This window comes from Hyperolius riggenbachi, chromosome 11 (assembly GCF_040937935.1).
Source record: "Hyperolius riggenbachi isolate aHypRig1 chromosome 11, aHypRig1.pri, whole genome shotgun sequence".
Taxonomy (NCBI): Eukaryota; Metazoa; Chordata; class Amphibia; order Anura; family Hyperoliidae; genus Hyperolius; species Hyperolius riggenbachi.
This window is the reverse complement of record NC_090656.1, coordinates 171654170-171679092: the sequence shown is the minus strand read 5'-3', so window position 1 is coordinate 171679092 and position 24923 is coordinate 171654170. Positions and strand designations below refer to the sequence as shown.

Below are 24923 nucleotides of genomic sequence, written 5' to 3'. Positions count from 1 at the left end.
AATTAGGTCCTATTCAAGCAAGTGCTCACATTGATGTTCAGCTATAGATGAAAGCTGGTGTACAAACATACTTGGCTTTTTTCAAATTCCAACCAGATTTCTGATCATGTTTAAGAATGGATATTGATCGAAAATGAATTGAAAGGATAGACACACGGAACAATAGCCAGTATTTTGATCGATATTTTCCAGCATGTCCGATCTGGTTCAGATCAAGAAAGAGATAGATTTCCAGCTGGGATTGGTCGCTGGCAGTCGGGAGGATGCACATTTTTCCCAGTCCGATTGTTTTCTTGATCAGAAATAGGATCTGAAGTGATAATTGCATTGTGTGTAGCAGACATTAGGTAAGGAACATAACTATAGATATTTGGGCCCTGCAGGGTCTATGTTGAGTAAGGGAGGTATGGGTGGTGATTGCCACTTACCTGCAGAGAAAGGTAGGAAAGCTTCTACTTTCATTAGTTCTCCATCCTTGTTCAGGAAGTTCTCTGGATTGAATTCATGAGGATACTTCCACTGACTCTCATCACAGTGCAATGCAGACAGGTCCGGAATTATGAATGTCCCCTAATGAAAGAGAAATTAAATACAAAACAAGGTGAGTAAACAGAATATACAGTCAAAACAAAAATCACAACTAATGGCCAAAAGGGATTGTTCCCACTGAAAACAGAAATTTAAGTTCTTGAGGTACACCAATGTCTCAAATAATATGTCATCTTCTTTCAATTCTCAGTTCTACAGATTTTTCACAGGAGATTAACTGTGATTGCACCAGGCCTTACAGCGACACTCCACCTTTGTTGAGAAATAAACCTCTCTTAAAGCAGCAGGGACAGCCATACTATGCCAGGAAAAAAAAACCTTATATAAGTAGATAACGCTTGTTCTACTTACATAACAGATGTATTGTACTGTACACTGTTTTCAGTGAATTTTATATAGTAAATAAAGAGAATTCTGTTCCTGGCATTTGCCATTTTGATTCCCTCTGACTGTGCAGTGCTGCAGAAGATGTCAGTGCTATATAAATACACAATAATAATATGGTAGGACATCAGACTATGACTATGGTACGATTAGATTGTGAGCTCCTCTGAGGACAGTCAGAAAAGTAAGAGCAATAAGAAAAATAATTTGCTCTTGGGTGCAAGTTGGTATACATGTATAAATTAATTAGATCATTCTAAAACATATATATAAGATTTAACACATTACTACACAACCCCAAAACCAGTATTATAAAAATATATGACCCCAACCCCACACCGGAGGTTAACAACAGTATGGCTGCAGTCCACACTGTATATGCTTGAAAACACTGCCTATCAAAAAAGTTTCATATCAATGTGCACGTAAGGTCATTGTTGTAGCATGCATTGCAATGAAAGATCATCCAGCTCAATAGAAACAAGGTCAGAGCTAGTTCATCCTGTGCAATGACTGCTAATATATCAACTTGACCGTATAAACATAGAGACCAATCCCAATCGCAGAAAAGTCCTCCACAGATATAAATATTCACTCCTGAAAAGACACAGAAGCATATAGTTCCTACAATTCAATATGTGTATTCTCATCAAATGGTCAAATGATAAGATCCCTGTCGCAGATCCACATTGTTAGAATAGCAGCTTCAGTGGTTTGATGAATATCATATGCAGTCAAAAGCCCAACTGGGCCACTCATTCAGATTGTTCATAAGCAATGTGCAGCAGGAGAGTCAAGCAGCATCAATGAAATGTGCACATAGTTACCACCCTGTTGATCCGCAATAAACAGTTCCGATGTCATGAAGTGGGAGCTGATGGTAGTGTGCAGAAGACCTCCGGTGGTGTGGGATCAGTAGGGTGTACCCCTATTCGACATGTTCCACCGTTACTAACAGCTCATTAGGAAATTAGTACCCCAAAAAAGTTTGCCTCCATACATGAGGAAATACAACACCATATATATCGTAAAGGGCCACCTCCGTGTGTCTCCCCCGCCCTGTGACTTCCGCCGTGCAAAACAGCGCACACAACGTAGCATGCCTAAGTCATTACACAAATGTCACATGCATGCATACATGGAGACATGACGAACGCGCCATCCACTCCACCACTGGTTGCATTCCAAACGAGCAGGCCCATTCCAGAAATCCCCTTTCCAGCGCGGAAAGTTGGCGAATAGCATGCAGGCAGGTTCAAGAAGTGGCAGAATGCAGAAACAAGGGCAGAATTGACCCAGGGATGCCTCAAAATAAAAAAAACAAAAAATAATAAATCGACAATAGCTTAATAATAATGTGGACCAGGAGATGTACACCACACACGCGGCAACCCCACGCAGGATCACCAATATTGTGGCCCACAAAGGAAACGCCGTATGCATAGCCATTATCCCCTGCCCACAAAAATCAAACACTTAATCAAGACATACCCATCATATATATATATATACACAAACAAATATCGTCAAGTGTGGCAAAAATAATGAAAAATAGTAATGGCATGATGGCCAATAAACATCCCATCGCGCCATGTAAAGGAATGAGGTTAATGCTACAAAAGACATAAGAAACCATCGCATGGGGGAGGAAATGAAACAGGGCTCAGGGCAAAAGGGGCCAAAGTGTTGGACAATAACATTGAGAACATGTGCCATGCAGGGCACATGTGTTAACTTGCCCAATTTCAGTGCTGCCATTGCCTGCCAACAGATTGCTTTTTGTCACACACCACTTTTCCGATCTCCAGTTGTTGCAGGGTCAGCCACTGATCAGCCTGTGACTTCAGAGCTGACAGGAGTACTTGTCCAGTGTGACTCTTGGATTCCAGGCAAGTTATCCCTAAGACAGCTTGACAACGATGTACCTGGAATGTGGAATAGGCTCTGGGGAGCTGAGGGTCAGGGGCATAGCAATTGCCATAGCAACCATAGCCGTTGCTATGGGGCCGTCCGAGCCCTACGTCACATGGGGCCCGCAGCAGGATGCCCCGCTAGGACCTGGAGGGGTCACAGCATGAGGGGAGAGCCATCCATTACTAGTGTGCACACTGTGTTCTACTGTGCTCTGTCACCCCCCCCCCCCCCACCCCGATTTGAATAAAGTACCTCACATCCATCTGGTGACATCATCACACGTGCACTATGTCTGCTGGCACTGGCAGCCGGGGGAAGGCCATCAAGGGCAAGAAGAGAGGTAAAATTGCTGGCACCGTCACCGCCAGCAGTTCTGCCACACTGCCCATTCAGCCGGTAGCCACTGGCCGTGGATGCACTGGGTGCCAAGCTGATAGAGGGAGTTACGCTGCAGAGGCACAGCAGAGAACAGAGAGCTACACCCCCCACCACCACTCGTGTTTGCAGGAGCAGCAGCAGCCGCCCAGCAGCAGTGCATGGGGACTCGTCGGGCATGTCGACCCCAGCGGGCAGCCTACCCTGAGTGCTGAGTGAGTGAGTGCTGAGTTGTATAGTCCAGAGTCAGACCCCACGAGTGCAATCAGGCCTGTTACCACTGAGGTTGAGGGGGATATTCTGGCCAAAATGGGATATGTGTCTGAGTCACGGATGGTGACGGTGGTTGTTGGTAGTGTTGGGCGAACAGTGTTCGCCACTGTTCGGGTTCTGCAGAACATCACCCTGTTCGGGTGATGTTCGAGTTCGGCCGAACACCTGGTGGTGTTCGGTCAAACCGTTCGGCCACATGGCCGAACTAAGAGCGCATGGCCGAACGTTCCCCGAACGTTCGGCTAGCGCTGTGATTGGCCGAACGGGTCACGTGGTTCGGACCCGAACGCGCTCTGATTGGCCGAACTGTCACGTGGTTCGGGTAAATAAATACCCGAACCACGTCATATCTCCGCCATTTGTCTGTGGGTTTAGCTTTGGGTAGGCAGGCAGGGTAGTTCGCGCTCCAGCCACGCTAGCCAGGGTCCCCCCAGTCATTGTGTCGCTGCTGGGAATAGTAGTACACCGCTCGCTCAGCCACACTATATAGCATTCTGTTTACTGCCACTCTGTGTCTGCTGGGAATAGTAGTACACCGCTCGCTCAGCCACACTATATAGCATTCTGTTTACTGCCACTCTGTGTACCTCGCTCAGCCACACTATATAGCATTCTGTTTACTGTTCTGTGTCTGCTGGGAATAGTAGTACACTGCTCGCTCAGCCACACTATATAGCATTCTGTTTACTGCCACTCTGTGTACCTCGCTCAGCCACACTATATAGCATTCTGTTTACTGCCACTCTGTGTCTGCTGGGAATAGTAGTACACCGCTCGCTCAGCCACACTATATAGCATTCTGTTTACTGCCACTCTGTGTACCTCGCTCAGCCACACAATATAGCATTCTGTTTACTGTTCTGTGTCTGCTGGGAATAGTAGTACACCGCTCGCTCAGCCACACTATATAGCATTCTGTTTACTGCCACTCTGTGTACCTCGCTCAGCCACACAATATAGCATTCTGTTTACTGTTCTGTGTCTGCTGGGAATAGTAGTACACCGCTCGCTCAGCCACACTATATAGCATTCTGTTTACTGCCACTCTGTGTCTGCTGGGAACAGTAGTACACCGCTCGCTCAGCCAATCTATATAGCATTGTGTTTACTGCCACTCTGTGTCTGCTGGGAACAGTAGTACACTGCCGCTCACTCAGTCACCCCATTACTATATAGCATTGCTGGGATCTGTAGTACTCTGCTCACCCACCCATACCATTGTACTGCCAGTCACTGTGTATATTGCTGGGATCTGTAGTACTTCACTCACCGTCAACCACTATATAGCATTGCGTACTCTGCCAGTCAGTGTGTATATTGCTGGGATCAGTAATACTCCACTCAACGTCAACCACTATATGAGCTCACCATGAGTTCCTCAGAGACCTCCGCTGTGAGCAGCACTCCCAACAACAGCAACAGCCAACGCCCCATGCAAGCTATAACATCCACCCCAGCAGCCAGTGGTCAGCAGCAGCCCTCCCCGGAGGAGAACGTTGTGTCCATCGGTCCGGCGCCAGAGCGATTATTGAGAGCTGCCATTGAGGAGATGATGGGGCCTGATGTGGAGGAGGAGGTCGGGCTCAGGCCAGCATCCCAAGTTAATGTTGAGGACGATGAGGGGTCTGTGTCTGGGGATGTTGGGATGGCAGAGGTGGTGGGTGGGTCAGACTCAGGAGAAGAGTTGTATGATGAGGATGATGATCGGGACCATCTGTATGTGCCTCAGAGTCCGACCCCGGAAAACATGTTGTATCGTGTGTTTAGGTACTAAAATCTGCTTTCCCACTTCCCAGTACTGCCCGGGTCCACGGATCCATATAATTTTTTGGGCAGCACTATCAAACTGTGGTACTATGAGTGAGTTGCCATGGTCCTTCTGTGCTGTCTTTCACACTCACCGTCTGTCTGCAGATGGATTGTTCAACACAGCTACGCCATCTGACATGTAGTCCTTGACCATCTTCTCCAGGCGATTGGTGTTGGAGGACGTGGAACTGCCCGATTGCTGTTCTGTGGGCTGCTGCATGGGTGTCAGAAAATGTTCCCACTCCAAGGACACTGCCAATACCATTCCCTTTTGGGCACTAGCAGCAGCTTGTGTTCTTTGCTGCCCTCCTGGTCCTCCTGGGTTTGCTGAAGTCAGTCTGTCGGCGTACAACTGGCTAGAGAAGGAGGAGGATGTCAATCTCCTCTCTAAAGTCTCCATCCTCAAGGGCCTGCTGGAATTGTTCCATTTTTGACCTGTCTGACACTTTCTTCAATCAGTTTTTTAACATTGTGTTTGTATAAACTGGGTATAAACCCAGTAATTGGTGTTGTCCAGAATAATGAATAATAATGAATAGTGAATAATGCGCGGGCCGCGTTCAATGCAGTCTAGCATGAATTGAGCCATGTGTGCCAGAGAATCCTGCCAGACTCATCTGTCTTCATGTTCTTGTGAGCGTTGTGATTGTTGTGATGCACCATATTCGTCACCAGCATCACTTTCTTCCTCTTCTGCTGTCCATTCCCGCTAAATTGTGGAAGTCCAACATGCACCGCTCTGTCCCTCGGCAGTGGGGGCATCCAATTCCTGCTCCAACTCCAGCTGTTCCTCGTCCTGTTCTTTGTCATAGCTGGGACCAGCGTTTCCTGAGGCAGGTTGCCTGATGTTGGTATCATCACGCTGATCGTTTTCATCTTCAGATTCCCCCACTTGCATCATGCCAGCGGTTTCCATCTTCAACATTGATTTCTTCAGTAAACACAGCAGTGGTATTGTAATGCTGACTGTAGAGTTGTCACTGCTCAGTCACAAGCAACGTGGATTGCTCAAAATTTTGGAGGACTTGGCAGAGATCCAACACGGTGGCCCAATCAGATCCACAGAAGCTTGGTAGCTAGCTAGCTGCTGGAATGCGCCTCGGCTAGTGATGCTCGGATGTGCCTCATCCACGAATTCGGAAATCCGTGTGGTTGCAAAAAAAAATCCGCATTCGGCCCCGCCGCATGCGGATTTTCGTCCGCGTCCACGCAACCACGCGGATTTTTTCCCGTGAATGGCGTAATCACGCGCGGATTCACGCCCGGAGGCGGATTTTCTTTTAACGTTAATAACAAAGCCCCCATACATGCTACAGTCCCCCAAATAGCATGGATTATCGAGGTGATAAGGGGCAACATAACTTCAACATAAAAAATTCCCCCCCAAAAAATTTTTCTAGAGAAAATGGATTTTAAAGTGAAATCAACACTTTAAATGGGGCTATTAATTGGTAATAAGTGGTTTTAAAAAGGGATATACGCGTTAAGCAGTCAAAGAGGTGAAGGCGAGTTCCAATGGCACTTGGCGGTGAAGGTACCGCTGGAGGAGGATGAGTGGCTAATGGCAAAAAGGCTCCAGAGAGGTTTTTGTAATTTTTTTTTTTTTTTGCAGCAATTAGCAATGACATCGCAGCAGAGTTGTCAGTGGACACGGGCAGTGTGAACGCAGAGTGCAGTGGTGGTAGCGACTGAGTCAGGAGAAGGACTATGCGGGCGGTCAGTTCAGCAGCACAGAAGGACCACGGCAACATACTGGTGGTAGTAGTAGCAGCACAGCGTCATAGTGCTGGCCAAAAAATTAAATGCACCCGGCGACCCGGGCAGTGTGAACGCAGAGTGTAGTAGCGACTGAGTCAGGAGGACAAAGCGGGCGGTCAGTTCAGCAGCAGCAGCACAGTAGTAGTAGCACAGCGTCATAGTGCTGGCCAAAAAATTAAATGCACCCGGCGACCCGGGCAGTGTGAACGCAGAGTGTAGTAGCGACTGAGTCAGGAGGACAAAGCGGGCGGTCAGTTCAGCAGCAGCAGCACAGTAGTAGTAGCACAGCGTCATAGTGCTGGCCAAAAAATTAAATGCACCCGGCGACCCGGGCAGTGTGAACGCAGAGTGTAGTAGCGACTGAGTCAGGAGGACAAAGCGGGCGGTCAGTTCAGCAGCAGCAGCACAGTAGTAGTAGCACAGCGTCATAGTGCTGGCCAAAAAATTAAATGCACCCGGCGACCCAGGCAGTGTGAACGCAGAGTGTAGTAGCGACTGAGTCAGGAGGACAAAGCGGGCGGTCAGTTCAGCAGCAGCAGCACAGTAGTTGTAGCACAGCGTCATAGTGCTGGCCAAAAAATTAAATGCACCCGGCGACCCGGGCAGTGTGAACGCAGAGTGTAGTAGCGACTGAGTCAGGAGGACAAAGCGGGCGGTCAGTTCAGCAGCAGCAGCACAGTAGAAGTAGCACAGCGTCATAGTGCTGGCCAAAAAATTAAATGCACCTGGCGACCCGGGCAGTGTGAACGCAGAGTGTAGTAGCGACTGAGTCAGGAGGACAAAGCGGGCGGTCAGTTCAGCAGCTCAGAAGGAGGACCATGGCAACTTACTGGTAGTAGTACCATAACACCAAAAAATTAACCAAGGTAGGCACTAGGCAGGTAGTAAATGTCTTTATAAAGGCAGGCATAGTTAACAACAGCACATGCAGCAGCCACTTCATGTCCCCCTGTGTCCGACAATAGGGGCCAGGAACTGACCTTCCACCCAAGCCTGGTTGATTTTCAGGAAGGTGAGTTTGTCCACAGAGGCGTGGGAGAGCCGAGAGCGCTTCTCTGTGACCACGCCACCGGCCGCACTAAAGCATCTCTCTGAGAGGACACTGGAAGGAGGGCAGGATAGGAGTTCCAGGGCGTACTGGGAAAGCTCGCTCCAGATGTCCAGTCTCTTGACCCAGTACTCCAAGGGGTCCATGGGGCTGTCGGTGTCATTGAGCCCGCTGGATGACCCCATATAGTCAGACACCATGGTGGTCAGTCGTTGCTTGTGCTGGTTGGTGGTGGATGCTGTGGCGGGCACCTCTGTTCTGGGCTGCTGCACTGCATACAGGCTCTTGCTTAGGCTCTTCAGGTCTCCGGGGCGCCAGTTGCTGCTGCTGCTGCTGGTGGTTGTTGTTGTGCTGCTAGTGGCAATGGCAGGCACCTCTTGCTGGCTTGGCAGAGCAGTTACAGTGGGGGTGGAATGCTGGGGAAATGCTTCCAGTAGTCTGCGCACAAGGGCCTCCTTCAACTCCCTTGTGCGTTGCTCGGTGGTGGATGGCGTCATTAAGTCTCCCAGCTTCCCCTTCAGACTGGGATCAAGCATCAAGGTAATCCAGATGTCATCCCTTGAACGCATCTGGATCACCCGGGGGTCCCTGCGAAGGCAGCGCAACATGTGCACAGCCATTGGAAACAAGTGGGCCCTGCCAGCAAGATCTTCCTCGTCCTCGCCATTGTCCCATAACGCATGCCTGTCCTCTTCCTGTGCCATGTCGTTGTCCTCCTCAAACCGCCATCCACGTACAACGCCTGCTGCACTCTGCTCCTCCTCCTCCTCCTCATTCAGGTTAGGGACCTCCAACTCTTCCACTACCTGCTGTGAGCCCTCCTCTGAGCTGGACTGTGCTGCCATCTGCTCCTGTTCTTCCAACTGCCTCAGGGCTTCATCCCCACGCTCAATTAAATTGTCCATTGCCTGCTCCAGTAGACAAACCAAGGGCACCCACTGGCACACAGAGGCCCGCTCCTCACTGACCATCTTGGTTGCCTCCAGGAAGGGACTCAGCACCAGGCATACTTGCTGCATCAGTGTCCACTGAGTGGCAGTAATCATGGGGACTTGCTGGTTGCTGGGGACACTTGGGTCTAGCATGTAGGCCCTAAGAGCCAGCCTGTGCTGACACAGCCGCTCCAACATGGCCAGAGTCGAATTCCAGCGAACTGGCATGTCGATGATCATCCGGTGTTGTGGCCTTCCATACTGCTGCTGTAAGGTGGACAAGAGTGCAGAGGCAGTGGCTGACAGGCGGAAAAAGCGTACCACCGCCCGGGCATCCTGCAGCAGCTCGCTCATCCCCTGGTAGGTGCGCAAGAAGCGCTGCACCACAAGATTGAGCACGTGGGCCAAGCAGGGGATGTGCTGGAGGTTTCCCTGCTGCACTGCTGCCACCAGGTTGGCCCCGTTATCGGCTGCCACATACCCCACTTCCAGGCCTCTGGGGGTCAGCCACCTCCGCTCCTGCTTCCTGAGGGCGGCCAGGACGTTGGTGGCCATAAGCCTCTCCTTCCCCAGGGTCACCAATTTTAAAAGGGCTTGGCAGTGCCGAGGCTTGGCGCTGCTGCTGCCGAGGCGGGCTTGCTTTCCGGGTGCTGAGGGAGTGTCGTGACAGGACCCTTCTGCATCCCCCCTGATCCCGCGTGGTGGCACCACTAGCTGGGCTGATGCGCTCTTGTCCTCCCTCCCTTCCATCAGTGTCACCCAGTGGGCCGTAAAGGACAGGTAGCGACCTGTCCCAAATCTGCTACTCCACGAGTCCATGGTCACGTGGACCCGCTTGCCCACAGAGTAGTCCAGGGAACGGGCCACGTTTTCCACCGCAAACTTGTGGAGTGCTGGGATCGCGCTCCTGCTGAAATAGTGGCGACTGGGGACTTGCCACTCGGGGATGCCAAATTGGAGCAGCGTCCGCATGGCGCTCCCCTCCTGCACCAGGGAGTAGGGAAGCAGCTGTGATGCCATGGCCCGGGCCAGCAAGCCATTTAGTTTGCGGATCCGCCTGTGGCTTGGAGGCAGAGGCTTGGTCAGACCCTGAAAGGTGTCGCTCAGCAGGGTCTGACGACGCTGGGATGCAGGGGAGGCAGAGGAGAGAGACGAACACTGGCTGCCAGCCTCAATGTCTGTGTCCTGAGCAGCCGAGGTGGAAGAGCGCTTGCGTGCTACTACTGCTGCTGCTGTGGGGGATTCACGACCCTGAGGGAGGGAGGATGCTGCTGCGCTGGTGGGCCTTCTGCTCTCAGGAACCCCTGCCAGCAGTGCCTGCTTCCTCTTAAAGTCCGCATACTCGCGGCAGTGGCGGCTTCTCAGGTGGCCCTGGAGGGATGAGGTACCCATCTTGCTCAGACTTTTCCCACGGCTCAATCTTTTGCTGCATAACCTGCACACCGCATACCTTTTGTCATCAGTACATTCCTCAAAGCAATCCCACACTGGTGACTTTAATTTACTGCGGCCCCCACTAGCAGAGGGTGCAGCGGAGCAATGTGTGGTAGTAGTTGCCGGGGGTTGCATGGTGGTGGTGCCGGCTGAAGCAGTGTCCTGTCTACTTCCTCCACGCCCACTGCTGCCGATGCCCCTGCCCCTGCCTGACATATGGCGATATCCTTGCCTAGGCCGAGGTGACTCGTCATCCTGCTCTGACCATTCTTCCACGGACTCAGCAGGCTGCACATAGTTAGGGTCCACGTCGTCATCATCAGCAGCATCATCATAATCCAGCTCTTCCTCTGACTCCCCCGCCTCCTCTTCTGTCCCTACATCCCCAGACACAGACCCCTCTTCTTCATCACCAGAACTCAACAACGCTTGTGATTGTGGCCCGATCTCAATCTCTGCCACATCAGTCCCCAGTAAGTCTTGTGCTTCTTGCATCAGCAGGTTCCCAGATGCCGGACTGAGGGACAGAACGCTGTCATCCTGGGAGGGCTGCTGACCAGTGGGTGCTGGGGTGGATGTCACAACAAGCGTGGGATGTTGGCTGCTGCTGCTACTGCTTGGAGTGGTGCTCACAGTAGAGGTCTGGGAGGAAGTCATGATGTCCATGAGTACGCCAGGTTCCATTTGCTCAACCACCACACGGGGACCAGAAACTTTAAAATATTTGGACAATGGCGTCCGCTGACTCGGCCCAGGCTTTGCTGCCCCCTTTTCTGCTGCATCACGACCACGTACAGCTGGGCGTCCTCTCCCTGGACGTGGAGCAGTCCCAGAAGTGGCTGAGGCAATTGAACTCCCTTTCCTCTCACCCCGCGAAACCCTGCCAGACATGTTGCTAGTAATGAATCACTGGATGCAGTGGGCACAGTACAAGGTCACTGAAGGATGCAGTGGGCACAGCACAAGGTCACTGAAGGATGCAGTGGGCACAGTACAAGGTCACTGAAGGATGCAGTGGGCACAGCAGTGGGCACTGGATATACAACTAGGTCACTGAAGGATGCAGTGGCCACAGTACAAGGTCACTGAAGGATGCAGTGGGCACAGCAGTGGGCACTGGATATACAACTAGGTCACTGAAGGATGCAGTGGGCACAGTACAAGGTCACTGAAGGATGCAGTGGGCACAGTACAAGGTCACTGAAGGATGCAGTGGGCACAGTACAAGGTCACTGAAGGATGCAGTGGGCACAGCAGTGGGCACTGGATATACAACTAGGTCACTGAAGGATGCAGTGGCCACAGTACAAGGTCACTGAAGGATGCAGTGGGCACTGGATATACAACTAGGTCACTGAAGGATGCAGTGGCCACAGTACAAGGTCACTGAAGGATGCAGTGGGCACAGTACAAGGTCACTGAAGGATGCAGTGGCCACAGTACAAGGTCACTGAAGGATGCAGTGGGCACAGTACAAGGTCACTGAAGGATGCAGTGGCCACAGTACAAGGTCACTGAAGGATGCAGTGGGCACAGCAGTGGGCACTGGATATACAACTAGGTCACTGAAGGATGCAGTGGCCACAGTACAAGGTCACTGAAGGATGCAGTGGGCACAGCAGTGGGCACTGGATATACAACTAGGTCACTGAAGGATGCAGTGGCCACAGTACAAGGTCACTGAAGGATGCAGTGGGCACAGCAGTGGGCACTGGATATACAACTAGGTCACTGAAGGATGCAGTGGGCACACAAGGATGTCACACTGTGTAATGAGATGCTCATATGCCAGCGAGCGAGCGAGCAGTGGGCACTGGGCACGGCACAAGGTCACTGACAGAATGAATGAACAGCGCTGGCAGAGAGTGGCGGCGCCGGCGGTGTGACTGGCTGCCTGCAAATAGTACAAGTGTATAACTGTCACTGGAATATACAAGTGAACACTGCAGCTGCACTAACCTGCCTGCCTGCACTCTACACACAGATAATCCCCACTCCCACTACACTGCAGCACTGAACCTGCCTGCACAGCACTACACACAGTTAAATAATCACTAGACTCCCACACTCCCACTACACTACACTGACTACAACTAACTACAGCAATCACTCACTGACTAGCTAACTGTGTACAGTATAAGAGCAGTGTTAGCAAAAAAAACGCTTTGTTTTTAACACAATAAATGCACTTGTTTAAACAACAATGGCCTGGAGATAATCCTCTCAGCACCACAGTCTAGTAGCAAGGACAGAGCTTTTCCATCATGGCCGCCGCTTTATATTCAGGAGGGGAGGGCATAGCTCCCCTCCTGTGATTGGTTGCTAGGGCCTGGCTGGGGCACTCTGATTGGCCTGCAATGTGTCACTTCCGCATAGTTTGACGCATTTCCGCAAACCACGACTTCAGCCCCGGGTTTCACGAGCGTGAATGCGGATTTCTGTCCGCATTCACGCGAAGCCGAAGTAGATTTTCGTGGTTGAAAATCTATTCACGGCTTAGCGTGTCCGAGGCGGAATGCGTCAAAATGGTCGTGAATCCACGCGTAAGCGCGATCACGACCTGGCGGTGAGCACCACTGGCCTCGGCACTGCGCAAAAGCGTGCTAGCATGTGCTGCGTAGAATTCCAGCGCGTAGGGAGGGACATCACCCAGCGAGCGATGGTGCGCTAGATTGAAGCGCTCCTGCATCTCTTGGTGAGTCCTTCAGAAGCAGTACTGGACTTTTAAAAATGTTTTTTTTTTTTTCCTTCAACAGAAGATCTGCCACGTTGGAGTGAGGAGGACGCCGCCGACCCCGACACCAAGCTGAACCCCGGCGAACTCCAAGCAGAGGATCTTCAGGAACCCTCAAGGCTTTGAGCAAGCTGAGGAGGATCAGCAGTCCCGACGAGACCTCTCCTCATATGTGACTGTATGCAGTGGAGTAGAGCTCGCCAGAACAACCTCTCACTTGTCACTTTGTCACTAGTCACTTTGTCACTTTGTCACTTTGTCATTTTGTCACTTTGTCACTTGTCACTTTGTCATTTTGTCACTTTGTCAGTCACTTTGTCACTTTGTCACTGGTCACTTTGTCACTTTTCACTTGGTCACTTGTCACTTGGTCACTTGGTCACTTGTCCAGATGATCTCGGTACACCTCCTGCGATTCAAATTCCTGCACACATTGCTCTGGGATTTGGGTGTGATGAATGATGCATCTAACTGGCCACCGGAGGCAATTAAGGCCTTCAAAACATTGAAAGCAGCTTTCTGTTCCGCCCCCATTTTGCGTCATGTTGAGTTGTTGATGTCATGTTCATCCTCGGCCTCGCCTTGCATTTCAGTGCGAGGTGCATTTTCCACAGAAAAAGGTTGTGAATCCGGGCACAACATTTGTGGCTGTTCCATTGACCTTTCACAGGTAGAAGATTGTGGGGGTGGGAATAGCTCCTCCGAATAGCCCATTGTGTCCTGAAAACTACTCATTGCATTGCTTTGCGCACGCATTTTTTTGTCCTCATGCAAGGCCTGAGTTGCGCCTGAAAGCTTGGCCTTCTCCTCCTGCGCCTCCTCCTGTTCCATCACGTCTGCTGCTGCTGGGTTAGCGTTGCCGCCCGGTCCCTGTTTATTGAACCTCTTATCTTTATTACATTTATGACTGCATGGCGGTAAAAAAGAATGCTATCCGCACGCTTCATGTCCTCCTGCAAGGCTTGGGTTGTTGTGTCTCAAAGCGTGGCCTTCTCCTCCTGCGCCTCCTCCTGTTCCATCACGTGTGCTGCTGCTGGGTTAGCGTTGCCGGTCCCTGTTTATGGAACCTCTCATCTTTATTACATTTATGACTGCATGGCGGTAAAAAGCATGCTATCCGCACGCTTCTTGTCCTCATGCAAGGCCTGGGTTGTTGTGTCTCAAAAAGCGTGGCCTTCTCCTCCTGCGCCTCCTCCTCCTGTTCCATCACGTGTGCTGCTGCTGGTGCTGGGTTAACGTTACCAGTCCCTTTTCCTGGAACCTCTTCTCTGTATTACATTTATGACTGCATGGCGACAAAAAGCATGCTACCTGTGCAAAGAAACATGACATTTTCCACATTTAAAAGACAGTTTTTCCTTTGAAACTTTACAATCAATTTTCTCAAAAACTATAAGCTCTTTTTCAAATATTTTTTTTCCTCTTGTACCCACTCCCAAGGTGCACATACCCTGTAAATTTGGGGTATGTAGCATGTAAGGAAGCTTTACAAAGCACGAAAGTTCGGGTCCCCATTGACTTCCATTATGTTCGGAGTTCGGCGCGATGTTCGGCGAACGTTCGCGAACCCGAACATCTAGGTGTTCGCCCAACACTAGTTGTTGGGGAGGGGTCCTACTCCGTGCCTGATGTGTCAGCAGAAGAGGAGTTTGGGTCCGCAACATCCCAGCAGTTGTTTGAGGAGGGGTAGTCTGATGCTGATAATTATGATGATGAGGTTAAGGACCAAGACTACAACCCCCCGGAGGAGCATGTTAGCTCTGAGTCTGAGGAGGAGGATACGTCGGTGGGTCTGTCACGGAGGATCATGATCTCTGACATTGGCAGGAGCAGCAGTGACCAACAGCCTGCTGCTTCATCTTCTGCCGCTACCACCAGCCGCACCACTCAACCCCAGGCCCCAACACCAGCAGGAAAAAAAATAACAGCAGCAGGGCGTAAGGGGAAATTTTTATCCCTCGTCTGGCATTATTTTCATCTGCCGTCACTTGACAGCAAGTTTGTCACCTGTAAGGTGTGCCAGGTGAAGCTGAGCAGAGGTAGTAACCCTGCCAACTATGGCACCTCCAGCTTCATAAAACACCTGTCCGGTAAACATCCCATGGAGCATGAGGAGTTGAAGAGGCTGAAGGAAGCTGGCGCTGTCAGTGTTCCACCCAAAACCACCATCGGAACCCCCTTTTCCACTCCTACCGACACTGAGGCCTGTTCAGGCAGCCAATCCTCAGTGGTCTCCTCTGCTCCCTCCTCGGCTTCTCGTGCAAGCCAGAAGTGACACCAGAGCCTGCTGACCGAGGCGTTTGCGATCAGGGCTCAGCCTCCCAGCAGCCGTCGGATCCGCCTGCTCAACGGCCTGCTTACACGGGCCATGTCCTCCCAGCTCCTCCCGTACTCCTTTGTGCAGGAGGGGAGCGACATGCGTACACTCCTGCAGTGCACAGCGCCGGATTGGCCTGTCCCCAGCCGGCACTATTTCTCACGAATGGCCATGCCAGCACTACACCGCTTTGCGAAGGCCAACGTGGAACGTGGGCTTGATCATTTGGTGGGTGAGCGGGTCCATGTGACTATGGACTCGTGGAGCAGCCGGTTCGGGACAGGCCGCTATCTGCCCTTCACCGCACACTGGGTCAGTTTGGTGGAAGTGGGTGAGGAGGGGACAGCAGCATCGTCATCAAGCCAGTGGGTGGTGCCACCCCGCAGTAGGTTCAGGGGAAGTGCAGCAAGTTACTCTGCTCCGGTTCCACCCTCCGGCACACCCGCCACCGCCAAACGCCCCGCCTCAGCAGCAGTGTAAAGGCCTGCCACTGCCAAGCGCTGCTGGAGATGGTCAGCCTGGGCAAGCAAAGCCTGACCGCAGAGCATGTCCTGGACAGACTCCAGGAGCAGGAGAGGCGTTGGCTGACCCCCAGAGGACTCAGAGTCGGAGAGGTGGTGTCCGATAATGGGGCCAACCTTGTTGCTGCCATCCGCCAGGGAGACCTCACCCACATCCCCTGTCTGGCCCACGTCCTGAACCTGGTGGTTCAGAAATTTCTGAGCACCTACCACTTTTAAAAACAGCTCGCAAAACAGTGGGTTATTTCCGCCGCTCGGGCGGTGCCTCATCGGCCCTGGAAGCTGTGCAGCTGGAGCTGAACCTGCCACAGCACCTTCTGATAATCGACATTCCAACACGGTGGAATTCCACCCTGGCCATGTTGGAACGTCTGGTTGAGCAGAGGCAGGCTGTCAACCATTACTTGGCCAAAGCCACCGCTGATGCCACCGTGTACAGGACTAGCACCAGCAGCCACCTCCCGGATATCATACGCAGTGCTGAATGGAGAAAAATGCAGCTGGTGTGCACGGTCCTGGCACCCTTCTTGGAGGCCACCGACATGGTCAGCCGGGACCGTGCATCAGTTTGTCAGTGGGTGACCATGGTGTGCATGCTGCACAAGGCCCTGGATGGTATGATTCAAGTGGGAGAGAGAGACTTGATCAAGCAGGAGCAGCAGCCACCTGCACAGTACACCTCTGTGCAGCAGTAGGAGTAGGAAGTTGAGGACTTGGAGGAGTTGGAGGTCCCTGACCTTGTGGATGAGGAGGCACTGCCGAGTGCAGCTGCAGTGGTGCGGGGGTGGAGAGACCAGGGGGACTTTGAGGAAGAAGAGGAGGAGGACCGCACTTCTGAAGATCATCATGTGGCAGCAAATATGGCAGCCCTCTTCCCCATGGCAGCGCACATGTGGCATGTTGACCCAAGGGTCAAAGAGATGCGTGGTGGGGAGGACATGTGGATGACCCTGATGCTGGACCCACGGCTGAAGGGGAAGCTGCATCAGTTCCTGCCTGCAGCAGGAGACGACCCTGCGCGCCAAATGAGGGAGTTGCAGCGGTCCCTGGTCCAACGCTTGGAGGAACCCTTCCCCCAGACTCCCCGCCCCCCCTACTGTCACAGTCCAGCCAGCACAGCAGCAGGTGCCTGCGTCCATCAGCAGCAGGCGCCCATCAAACCTGCTGTCTCTCACAAAGGCGCTGTACGCCGAGTGAGGAGGTGCCTGCAGCAGCAGCATTTGGCTCTCAAGGCCAGAACCAGCGCCTGACCCGGATGGTGGCAGACTATATGGGGTCCTACAACGGTCTTGACAGCGACACCACTGTGGACCCATTGGATTACTGGGTCAAGCACCTGGATATTTGGAGTGAGCTGGCGCAGTACGCCCTGGTAGTCCTTGCTTGCCCCCCTTCCAACGTGCTGTCCAAAAGGTGCTTCAGCGCGGCCGGTGGCGTGGTAACCGAGAAGCGCTCTCGTCTGTACACCCAGTCTGTGGACAGACTGACATTTCTCAAAATAAACCAGGCTTGGGTGGTCGGTGAATTCCTGGCCCCTGTTGTTGGCAAGAGGGGGAAATGAAGCGGCTGGAAATCACACTATGCCTGCCTTACTATCACCCTTTACCACCACAACCCAGGGCCGGGCCAAGGTAGAGGCAAGAGAGGCTCCAGCCTCAGGGTGCAGTGTAGGAGGGGGCGCACAATTCACTCAGCTTTCATTCCACTATTGCGTTTGAAGCAGAGAAATAAGAAAAAGGGATAAATGGCAGAGACTGCAAGCCAGATAACTAGAGATTAAGGTGTTGGGGGCCCCTCTTACTCTAATAGCAATCAGTGTGTGACGACTGGAGTGGGAGGGATGGGGGGTGCACTTTGGTGTCTCAGCCTTGGGCGCTGGAGGACCTTGTCCCGGCTCTGCCCATTTATACTAAATACTCCCCCATTTAAACTAAAATACTCCTCTAGTATAAATGGGGGAGTATTTAGTATAAATGGGGGTGTATTTAGTATAAAATACTCCCCCATTTATACTTAATACACCCCCATTTATACTAAATACTCCCCCATGTATACTAAATACTCCCCCATTTATGCTAAATACTCCCCCATTTATGCAAAATACTCCCCCATTTATACTAAATATACCCCCATGTATACTAAATACTCCCCCATTTATGCTAAATACTCCCCCATTTATACTAAATACTCCCCCATGTATACTAAATACTCCCCCATTTATGCTAAATACTCCCCCATTTATACTAAATACACCCCCATTTATACTAAATATTCCCCCATGTATACTAAATATTCCCCCATGTATACCTAATACACCCCCATTTATACTTAATACTCCCCCATTTATACAAAATATAAATGGGGGAGTATTAGGTATAAATGGGGGAGTATTAGGTATAAATGGGGGGGTATTTAGTATAAATGGGGGAGTATTTAGTATAAGAGGAGTATAAATGGGGGAGTATTAGGTATAAATGGGGGAGTATTAAGTATAAATGGGGGAGTATTATTTAGTATATGGGGGAGTATTAAGTATAAATGGGGGAGTATAATTGGGGTAGTATTTAGTATAAATGGGGGAGTATTTAGTATAAGAGGAGTATAAATGGGGGAGTATTAAGTATAAATGGTGGCGTATTAAGTATAAATGGGGGAGTATTTAGTATAAATGGGGGAGTATTTAGTATAAATGGGGGAGTATTAAGTATAAATGGGGGAGTATTAGGTATAAATGGGGAAGTATTAGGTATAAATGGGGAAGTATTAGGTATAAATGGGGGAGTATTAGGTATACATGGGGGAGTATTTAGTATAAATGGGGGAGTATTTAATATAAATGGGGGAGTATTTAGTATAAGAGGAGTATAAATGAGGGAGTATTAAGTATAAATGGGGGAATATTATTTAGTATAAGAGGAGTATACATGGGGGAGTATTAAGTATAAATGGGGGAGTATTTAGTATAAATGGGGGAGTATTTAGTATAAATGGGGGAGTATTTAGTATAAATGGGGGAGTATTTAGTATAAATGGGGGAGTATTAAGTATAAATGGGGGAGTATTTAGTATAAATGGGGTGTATTAAGTATAAATGAGGGAGTATTTAGTATAAATGGGGGAGTATTTAGCATAAATGGGGGAGTATTTAGTATACATGGGGGAGTATTTTGTATAAATGGGGGAGTATTCCCCCATTTATACTACCCCATTTATACTCCCCCATTTATACTAAATACTCCCCCATTTATACTAAATACTCCCCCATTTATACTAAATACTCCCCCATTTATACTCCCCCATTTATACTTAATACTCCCCCATTTATACTCCTCTTATACTAAATAATACTCCCCCATTTATACTAAATTACCCCCATTTATACCTAATACTCCCCCATTTATACTTAATACTCCCCCATTTATACTTAATACTCCCCCATTTATACTTAATACTCCCCCATTTATACAAAATACTCCCCCATTTATACCTAATACTCCCCCATTTATACTTAATACTCCCCCATTTATACAAAATACTTCCCCATTTATACTAAATACACCCCCATTTATACTAAATACTCCTCTTATACTAAATACACCCCCATTTATACTAAATACACCCCCATTTATACTAAATACTCCCCCATTTATACTAAATACTCCCCCATTTATACTAAATACTCCCCCATTAAGGTGTTGGGGGCCCTGGGGCACCTCTTAGTCTAATAGCAATCAGTGTGTGATGGCTGGATTGGGAGGGATGGGGGGGTGCACTTTGGTGTCTCAGCCTTGGGGCTGGAGGACCTTGTCCCGGCTCTGCCACAACCTCCAGGCTCCGCATAATCCTGGTTCAAAATTTTTTGACAGCCGTCGTACCAACACACTAGGGCATGCCATGGTAAACACAATTGATGTGTAATTTTTTCTTCTAATTTTTGAACTTGCCGTGGTACCTACAAGTACCACGGTGAACTATCTAAACACAATTGATGTGTAATTTTTTTGGGATTTGTCTGTGCTGTCCGAGTTGTGGGGAGGCCCCAACCGTCAGTATGACCGCTTCCTGGAACCTCTTCTAATTTTTGTACTTGCCGTGGTACCTACAAGTGCCATGGTGAACTAACACAATAGCTGTGTAATTTTTTTTGGATGTGTCTGTGCTGTCCAAGTTGTGGGGAGGCCCCAACTGCGGCAGTACGACTGCTTCCTGGAACCTCTTCTAATTTTTGAACTTGCCGTGGTACCTAAAAGTGCAATGGAGAACTATCTAAACACAATTGATGTGTAATTTTTTTTGGGATGTGTCTGTGCTGTCCGATTTGTGGGGAGGACCCAACTGCGGCAGTACGACCGCTTCCTGGAACCTATCCTGATGTTAATAATTTACAGGCTTTTTTATTTCATTTTATGTTAACCAAATAATTAATTAGTGTTTACCTTTAAAAAAACATGATGCTACATGCATCATTTACCCTAAAAACACCCTTTAAAGCTATTTAAAGGGCACTTCAGTTTTTTCTATCCGGATACCCGAATAGGTCGGGTACCCGTGGGTAATTTGGACGGATATCCGGAACCAATTTGGATATCTGCAAGGCCGGATCCGGATATCTGGGTATCCAAATCCGGGCCGGTATTAAAAAGTACTACCCGAGCAATCCTGCCTGTCACTGCCTGAACTGGGGGGCTCCTGTCACTCCCTGAACTGGGGGGCTCAGCCACAACCCAGCCACAGCATCACTGCCAACCCAGCCACAGCATCACCGCCAGCCAACCCGGCCACAGCATCACCGCCAGCCAGGCCACAGTACCACTGCCTGGCCTTTCAGCACACACATCATCCCCAATCCAGCCAAAAACAGTATTGCCAGGCACAGCAGCCAGTATAGGAGAATTCAGAAGCCAGGTGAGAGGTGTCTACCATATTAAGGGGGCATTCTGCCTATTTATATGAAATGCTGTCTATTTATGTGCCTCATGACTGCTGAATTTGTCTTGTTGGGGGCCTCATGATTGCTGAATTTGTCTTGTTGGGGGCCTCTTGATTGCTGAATTTGTCTTGTTGGGGGTCACATGATTGCTAACTGCGAGACTATGGGAAAAGCTGAATCATCATCATATGAGACAATAGCATTAAATCTACTTTTTTCGCTTTTTAAAAAAAAATAAAACTGGGAGGTTCTAAAAAAATGAATATATTTGTCAGGAGTAGGATGGATGAAATTGTTTATCTTCACAGTTTATTTTCAACTTGGATTTTCCATAATGTTCATGTATGAGTTAAAACGTTTGTACAGTATTTAGTTTAAATTGCTGTTGCCACAAGGGGGCCCAGTGATTTCTAGTTACGCCCCTGACTACTACCTAAACTGGGGATGCCTATAGACCTGGCTACTTATACTGTACTTAGAGGGGTGTGGGAATGTTGGGGTGGATGGTCCTGGAGGAATGTTTGGGTGAGAGGTCCGAGGTCCGTGGGGTTGGAAGGTCATGGGAGGGGTCCATAAATTTTTTTTGCTATGGGGCCCAGTCATTTCTAGCTACGCCCCTGCTGGGGGTGTGTAGTTGTAGTAGAGGTAGAGGTAGAGGAGGGCACAGCAGCTGAGGAGGACTCAGCTGAGGAAGATCGGGATGAGGATGGAGGAGTCGGAGGAGAACAGGAGATGGCAAGCCTGTATGCAATTCATGGCGGTGACACCAACTTCACTGTAGGGACATGCATTCCATGCTTTCGGGTACAGTGAAAAATGGCGCCGGTTAAATAATGGCGCCGCTAAAGTGTTTAAAATGATAAATATTGTTTTGACATAAAATTATAATTATCGTTTTATGTCAAAACGATATTGAGCGTTTTATGTCAATGCAGCTCCCTAAAGTGCTTTTAAAGCCATAAATTGAGGCACTGCTAAGTGCTTTAAAACTCTATTTCTTTCTCTATAGATAGATAGATAGATAGATAGATAGATAGATAGATAGATAGATAGATAGATATCCTAATAATATTATAAATGGGAAAGTTCGGATGTTTGGACGTTTAGATGTTTGTTACTCAATCACCAGTGGTGCTCATCAGAGCTAGGATATCCGACATACTCGGATATCCTAGCTCTTTTTTCACTATTCGAGCTCGAATACCGAGTTCGAATAGTATTAGCTATCCGGGCTGTGCTATCGGAGCGCACTCGGATAGCAAGCAGCTATCCGGAGATATCCTAGCTATCTGAGCTCAGATAGCGTCACCAGCTCGGATAGCGTCACCTCTAGGGTTGCCAGGTCGGCTGATGGAGAAAACCGGACAGGGGGTGGAGTTAGGGGTGGAGTTAGGGGCGGAGTCAGAAGCGCACTTTTATGTAGAGTGGGGCTAAGCAATGGGCTTTTTAAAAAAATTTTTTATAGTATTTATATCGCACTGACATCTTCTGCAGCACATTACAGAGTACATAGCCATGTCACTAACTGTCCTCACCAGTAGTACTGGTCCAGTGCACATAAGAGACAGTTTTTCACCAGTAACTGCACATAAGAGACAGCTTTTCACCAGTAAATGCACATTATAAGAGACACCTTTTCGCCAGTAAATGCACATAATAAGAGACAGCTTTTCCCCAGTAAATGCACAAGAGACAGCTTTTCACCAGTAAATGCACATAATAAGACACAGCTTTTCACCAGTAAATGCACATAATAAGAGACAGCTTTTCACCAGTAAATGCACAAAAGAGACAGCTTTTCACCACTAAATGCACATAATGACAAACAGCCAGTGTTCCCAGTATATGTAGCCAGGGATATATGTGCCCAGTATATGTAGCCAGGGGGTATATATGTCCCAGTATATGTAGGCAGGGGTGTAAATGTCCCAGTATATGTAGGCAGGGGTATATATGTCCCAGTATATGTAGCCAGGGGGTATATGTGCCCAGAATAGGTAGCCAGGGGGTATATGTGCCCAGAATAGGTAGCCAGGAGCTATATGTGCCCAGAATAGGTAGCCAGGGGCTATATGTGCCCAGAATAGGTATCCAGGGGCTATATGTGCCCAGAATAGGTAGCCAGGGGCTATATGTGCCCGGAATAGGTAGCCAGGGGCTATATGTGCCCGGAATAGGTAGCCAGGGGGTATATGTGCCCAGAATAGGTAGCCAGGGGCTATATGTGCCCAGAATAGGTAGCCAGGGGGTATATGTGCCCGGAATTGGTAGCCAGGGGCTATATGTGCCCAGAATAGGTAGCCAGGTACCCCCCCCCCCCCGCAAGAGGAGAACAGTGCAGCAGAGAGAGAGCTGGGAGCAGCGGTGGAGAAGGGGGGCAATCTCCCCCCCATTCCCTCACCTTAGGGTGCTCTCTCTCCCCCGCTGTCTCCTCCAATATGATGTGCAGGCTGGCGGGTGGCTGCAGGCGGAACTTACCTCTGTGTCGCAGGCGCCGGAAGTTCGGGTCCCGCAGCCGCTGAGATTCGACTCAAAAAAGATCCGGATCAAAGATCCGAATCATTCATGAGCCGGACAACACTATTCAGACTGATTGCACTCTCTCGTTAGCGCTACACCGATCTCTGCTGTAGAATACACCTGTCCGTCACCTCACTAACCCACCACCACCAGTCCCACCCCATTAAAGTACCCCACTTGTCCCACCCGCCTTTACATACATAATTTTTTTTTTCATTTGTATAATATTAAAAATATACGATGTCTAGCACTGGCAGCCGCGGTTTGGGCAGGGGCAGCAAGGGCATCGCCAAGAGAGGAGGTCGTGGGCATGGCAGCCGCGCCACCACCACCATGCGCAGTTCTGCGTCTGCACCAGTAGGTATTCTGCCATTAGCCACTGGCCGTGGACGCCTTGACCGCCCAACAGCTGGGAGTCACGCCTCAGAGACACAGCAGCAGCAGCGTGTGGCGCAGATGTTCCTCCCACTGCCAGGTCGTAGCCGTCCTATTGAGGAGAAGGATGCAGACTCTGTGGTGGAACTGATGGTGGATGAGCAGGCCACCATTAGCTGTGGAACCGAGTCCTCCACCCTCCCCACCACTCCTGTTCGCAAGAGCAGCAGCAGCCGCCCAGCCCTGCATGGGGGGGAGGAGGAGGAGTGCAGTTCTCCAGCCCCAGCGGGCAACACCAGCACCCTGTCACTCAGCAGCACCTTCTTCTTATCCCCAAGCACAGCGGGGCTATGGAGTGCTATTGCGGCAAAATTGGAGGAGGAAGAAATGCTGATGGGCACTTTGGGGGATGATGCTTTGGACAGTCAGACAGTGGTGACTGTCCTTCAGCCCATGCATGCAGAAGGGGTGTTTGTGGGATCCCAGCAGGACATGTTTGCGGAGGGGGAGGATGATGATGACAGGGTGAAGGACAGAGACTGGGTGCCAGGTCCTGGGAGTGGGGATGTCATCAGCTCTGAGGAGGAGGAGGAGGATGCGTCTGTGGGCCTTGCTAGAAGGATCAGCATCGCAGGCATGGGCAGGATCACAAGTGGGCGTGGTATGCAGGCCACACAGCGTGCTGATCCGGAGACGAGTTCTGCCAGTGCCGCCATTAACTGCACCAAGAACCCCCCCCAACCACCACAGGGAGACCAGCGGCAGCAGCACCTTCCAGCCGAAGGGGCAACTTCACCTCCCCAATTTGGAATTTTTTCACCCTGCCATATGTGGAGTGCAAGTACGCCACCTGCAACCAGTGCTGCCAGCAGCTCAGCAGAGGGAAGGAGCCCTCTGCGTTTGGCACCACCTCTCTGGTCAACCATGTTGCAGGGAACCACTTTCATGAGCATGAGGAGTTCATGAAGTTGAAGGAAGCTGGCAGTGGCAGACCAGCCACCACTGCGAAGCCGTCGGCAGCAGCCATCCGCCCTCCTCCACCTCCTCCAG

The 24923-nt window shown here is 50.2% G+C and overlaps 1 protein-coding gene across 1 annotated transcript in view; it reads right to left on the bottom strand.

The window, feature by feature from the left end:
* Positions 1-24923, bottom strand: part of LOC137538238 (cytochrome P450 2J6-like) — a 199861-nt gene that overhangs the window by 37237 nt on the left and 137701 nt on the right. The window contains exon 8 of the mRNA XM_068260286.1: positions 429-570. Within this exon, the coding sequence (XP_068116387.1) occupies positions 429-570 (142 nt within the window). The remainder of the gene's footprint in view (positions 1-428; positions 571-24923) is intronic.